General features: G+C 35.9%; 1 protein-coding gene across 1 annotated transcript; it reads left to right on the top strand.

The window, feature by feature from the left end:
• Positions 1-4,613, top strand: LOC142626353 (cysteine-rich receptor-like protein kinase 42). Its single transcript, XM_075800179.1, has 6 exons — positions 1-917; positions 1,588-1,701; positions 1,826-2,176; positions 2,718-2,952; positions 3,407-3,551; positions 3,656-4,613. Exons 1-6 carry the CDS (start codon positions 131-133, stop codon positions 4,028-4,030), a joined length of 2,007 nt encoding a protein of 668 aa, XP_075656294.1. The 5' UTR covers positions 1-130; the 3' UTR covers positions 4,031-4,613.
• Positions 4,614-5,170: the final 557 nt, after the last annotated feature.

The following is a 5,170-nucleotide window of genomic DNA, read 5'->3' as shown; positions in this document are numbered from 1 at the left end:
AAGAACAAGAAAAGAAGACAAACCCAACATAATGATAAACTACCTTTTCATTTTCACCTTCTTAATAATTGCTCTCCCTTTTCTTTAGCTTATAGTAGCTTTTCAATCTGTAATCTGCAGAGCTTGTTGCATGATCTTCATTACACCAACCATGAATTTCATGCATTCTTTAAGCCCAAGCTACAAAAATCCAACCTGGGTCTTCTTCTTTTTCAGCTTAATCTCTCTCTCACTCTCTGATCCAAGGATATCCCAGTCAGGCCTATACTGTGGCACTGTCAAGTCTCTACCACTCACCAACTTCATCCCCACCTTTGTGAAAGAAATGGAGAGCCTATCTCAGCTTGTTAACACCTACCACTGGGGCACAAACTTTGTCAACTCCACACCTCCCATGTATGGCTTAGCTCAATGCTTCCAAGACCTTTCTCACACAGACTGTCTTCTTTGCTATGCTGCAAGCCGTACAAAGCTTCCTCGATGCCTTCCTTCCATCTCAGCTCGCATTTACCTTGATGGGTGCCTTTTGCGCTATGATAACTACAGCTTTTACGAAGAAGCTACTAACCCTTTGATTGACACTGTGAACTGTAGCTCCAAATATGGCGTGGAGGTTGATGAAGTTTCCAAGGTTGAGTTTGTAAAGAATGTTGGGGTTTTGATTGAAAATGTGACAAAAGCTGCTGTGGGAAACAAAGGGTTTGCAGTGGCTGAAGTGAAGGGTGTGTATGCCTTGGCGCAGTGTTTGAAGACTGTTGGGAGTGATGGGTGCAGAGAGTGCTTGGAGAAGGCAGGGAAGGCAGTGATCAGTCAGTGCTTGCCAAGGAGGGAAGGGAGAGGATTGAATGCAGGGTGTTATTTGAGGTATTCCACTGACAAGTTTTACTATGATAATGGAGAAGCACAAAATGGTCATGGTAATTAAGTTTCTTGCTTCTTCTTCTTCTTTTTTTTTTTTTTTTTTTTTGAAATTCATGATTTTGGTGGACTTTGTGGGGTAAGTTGGACTGAAATTGAATCAAAGGTTCATTTTTTATTTCGGGTGGTGGCATTTTTTATTTCATAACCTTTCTATTTGATTTGTGGGAATGGAAAAGAATGCGAAGACAATGTTTAGAATCTGAAATTCTAGGTTTTTTTTGGTTGTGTATATATGCAATTTAATTAAACTGGCACGAATAGCTAAGGTATGATCATTTGAGTGGGGATTTTAGTTTTCTTGGGTCTTATAATGAATACAAAGAAAAGGGGGAAAAATTCAAAGATTTTGTTTTCTATTAGTTTCCATCAATTTTTGTCAGCTTGCAAACAGAAACTAAAGGCCTTTTTTTGTCTATTGAGGATTCATACTTTATTTTTCTCTCTCTTTCGTTCCATTATGGCAGTTGCATATTGGAGTAAAAGTCACTCTGTTTAATGGTGGGTTTGTCTTTGAGTATCTCTCTTTACAATTTATGTATTTTAAACCCCATTCCATATATGTCAATTTCCATAGCGTTTGATGCTATTTAATATTCTCTGGCCATGTTGATAATGTTGTTTTTTAATTGCTGTCTTTTATGTGTTTTATACTTTTATATTGTCCAGGTTTTTCTCGAACAGGAGCCATTGTAGCCATAGTTTTAGCGGCAGTTGCCTTCTTAATGCTCTTTCTGTTTGCTGCATATGCTGGCTATGCAAGGTTATTAAAGATCAAAGAAGGTACAATTCTGAGAAATTGTCATGATCAAGACAAGAATTATAGTGGTTTCTCATGCATTACAATAGCTTTTATGATCTATCATCCAGTAATGTTCTAATTCATTAATCTTGTCTTGCACTTCAGAGCGCTATAATATAGGCCAAATTTCAACTAGTATTGATAGGGCTAGTTTGAATTTCAAATATGAGACTCTTGAGAAGGCAACAGACTACTTTAATCCTTCAAGAAAAATAGGCCAAGGAGGAGCTGGTTCTGTATACAAGGGGACTCTTCCAAATGGGAAAATTGTTGCTGTTAAGAGATTGATTTTCAATACCAGGCAATGGGTAGATGATTTTTTCAATGAAGTAAATTTAATCAGTGGAATTCAACACAAGAATCTTGTGAAGCTTTTGGGTTGCAGTATTGAAGGCCCTGAGAGCCTCTTGGTTTATGAGTATGTACCAAACAGGAGCCTCGATCAGTTCATTTTTGGTAATTCTGTTTTCTTTATACCTCTTTGGTTTGCTGTAAGAAGTAGAGTTTTAGCTTAAAAACTTTAGTAGTAAAGCTTTTGCAACATGGTTCTTTAACTGAAAAGTTGTTTAGCATTTTGAACGATTAGCAAATTACAGTGAATAGTGCTTTAAAGTTCTGAATTTATAAAATATAGTGAACTGTAGAGTTTTTTCTGTAAAAGTTTCAAATTTCCGCTTTTCCCCTCTTAAATCCCTTTTTGGTGTGTTATCATTTTTTTCTTAAAGAGCTTTGTAACTCTAATAGCTATGTAAGGCTCTGCTTAATGCAGAGCCATAGTATCTCTTTATTCATGTATATGATGATCCACATTTGAAACAAATTATTGAATTGTTTTAGGACATGAATATGCTTGTTACATTGCTGAATTTTAGATAAGTCATTCCTGAATGAGTAACATATATCTTTGCAATTGAAAACACACAAGCTGAGAAATGCAGGGAAAAGAAAAGGTAAAACTACCATTTCAAAATGGTGATGATCTCTATATCCTTTGCAGACAAGAACAAAGTTCAGATTCTAAATTGGAGGCAGCGATTTGATATCATTGTTGGGACAGCTGAGGGGCTTGCATATCTTCATGGAGGTGCCAAAGTAAGAATAATTCATAGGGACATAAAAAGCAGCAATGTTCTTCTGGATGAGAATCTCACCCCAAAGATTGCCGACTTTGGCCTTGCTCGATGTTTTGCTGCTGATCAAAGTCATCTTAGTACTGGAATCGCTGGTACACTGTAAGTAAATTTTGTAAAAGTTCTATTTAGCCTGCTGTTTTCATTCCTTCATATAGGATCATGTTTTTATACTGACATATACCAGACTTCAAGCATTACATGATTTAGTAATGTAAATCTGAAAATCTATTATATTAGGATAAATACATTGTCTTCTTGTTTATTTTAATTGTATGTCTCTATGAAATCTGATAAAGTAAGAATTATGAGAAATAAGTCTTTTTTTAATGTGTAAAATGTGGCAGCCTGCACTGTCCAGTTCCATTATATTTTTCATTGCAGTTGATGTCAGCCTGCTAGATTTCCATCATTTTAACTCATTATAACTGTTATTTGGAATCCCAATTTTGACTTGGAAGTAAAATTTTAGCAGATCAAAGCTCTCCCACCACATAATTCCTAAAGTGTCTCAATTCTTTCCCTTTCTCATTAAAAGTGCATGTCTTTTTAACAGAGGTTACATGGCTCCTGAGTATCTTGTTCGAGGACAACTTACAGAGAAAGTAGATGTTTTTAGTTTTGGAGTACTGGTACTTGAGATTGTATGTGGTAGGAGGAATAATTCTTTCATTGAGGACTCAAGTTCCCTTCTACAAACAGTAAGACTCAGAATCCATGTATTTCAAATAGTGCTATAGGATACAAGACCCATACAACTTTTAAGCTCTTTTTGCTTAAGTGTTATGTTTCATTTCGACCTCAGGTATGGAAACTCTACAAAACAAATAAATTGGTTGAAGCTGTTGACCCTTGCCTGAGAGATAAATTTCCTGGAAAAGAGGCATCAGATGTGCTTCAAATTGGGCTTTTGTGCACACAAGCTTCAGTTGCTTTAAGACCATCCATGGAGGAAGTAGTTCAGATGTTAACTAGTAAAGATTGTGAGATTCCTATACCAAACCAGCCTCCTTTTCTGAGTACCAATGCGCTTGGGTCAGACAGCTCCCTTAAGTCCTATAGCATGGACAGCTTAGTGTTAAACGCAGCAAGAAAGCTGGAAGCATCCTATACTTCCACAGAGTCCTCTAGTAGGGACAGTTCAGATGTGATTTCAAGATTGGAGTTCCTTAAGAAGTAGAGTCAAGAGTAAAATTCTAATCATCTTAAGACTCATTAATGTTCAATCCTCAAATTGACATTTGTAGGTTAGGAGGAAATTATACAACGAAGCACACATCTACGTGATCAATAATTATCTTATGCATTTGATATATGCATTTTTATCATGGGAATCCTGCACGACCATAAGAGAGAGGTGCATGTATCAGATGTTTGAGATATATACCCAAAATCAACAAAATTAAAGGCACTTCAAAGTTGCACAGAAGTAGCAGATTCAAAAGTTAGGAGATGGTAAAGGTATAAGTTATGGCCAGCTCAGAACTTCTTTAGCCACCAAGTCATGTTCAGATTCTTTCTTTCTTTTCCTTTTTATTTTTATTTTTTAAATATTTATAAATATTTTTGTATGCAATGAGGAAGTCCTGGAAATTTGATAACATGTTTTTGTGTTCTGGCCTTCATCCAGCACATGAATACTTCCATAAATATCAAAAGTTGATCAAGTAGGGTGGTAGTTTCTTGTATCCCACCTCCTTGTGTCGGCATGGTTTTGTAACTTAACTAAAATGGCAAAATCTTAAACTTTCTCTTTTTCTTTTGTTTTGGTTTAATCTTCTTATCATTTTGATGAAATAGCTAAGTAGTCATCATCAAAATTATAATTCTATTGTCAAAACTAATGCGGTTGGTGGTCATGTTAAGGCCCTTTCACAATTAAATTGTGCAGCATACAGGACGTAGTTCACAGTAAATGTCTGATGTAAACCATTTAGGGATGTGCCAATAGCAATGCTAATGGCTTTGATAATTATAGTTTTTGAACTGCCACATGGTCATACATGATGGCATGAACTGACTAGACAAGCTACGTAATAAGTTTCTGCCAAGTATATTACCCTTGTCTATAGTAGCTGGGACCATTAGCTAGTATTCGTGGCTGAAACTTATTTATAGGCCCTAAGTTAGAAATTGAACAACAAAAGAAAGAACATAGAAAATCAAAAGAAAACATTAAGTCCAAGTTCACATCAATGAGATGGTTACCTAATTGTTACCCCACAATATGCTAAACCTCAACTACCTAGGCATAGCTTGTGAGATACTTAGGGCCTTGTTTGGTTACGTTATTTTAGTAATATTGTTTGTATTTTTTGAA

The sequence above is a fragment of the Castanea sativa genome, chromosome 1 (genome assembly GCF_040712315.1).
Source record: "Castanea sativa cultivar Marrone di Chiusa Pesio chromosome 1, ASM4071231v1".
Lineage (NCBI taxonomy): Eukaryota > Viridiplantae > Streptophyta > Magnoliopsida > Fagales > Fagaceae > Castanea > Castanea sativa.
Note: the sequence above shows the minus strand (reverse complement) of the source record. Positions and strands in the feature narration are given on the sequence as shown.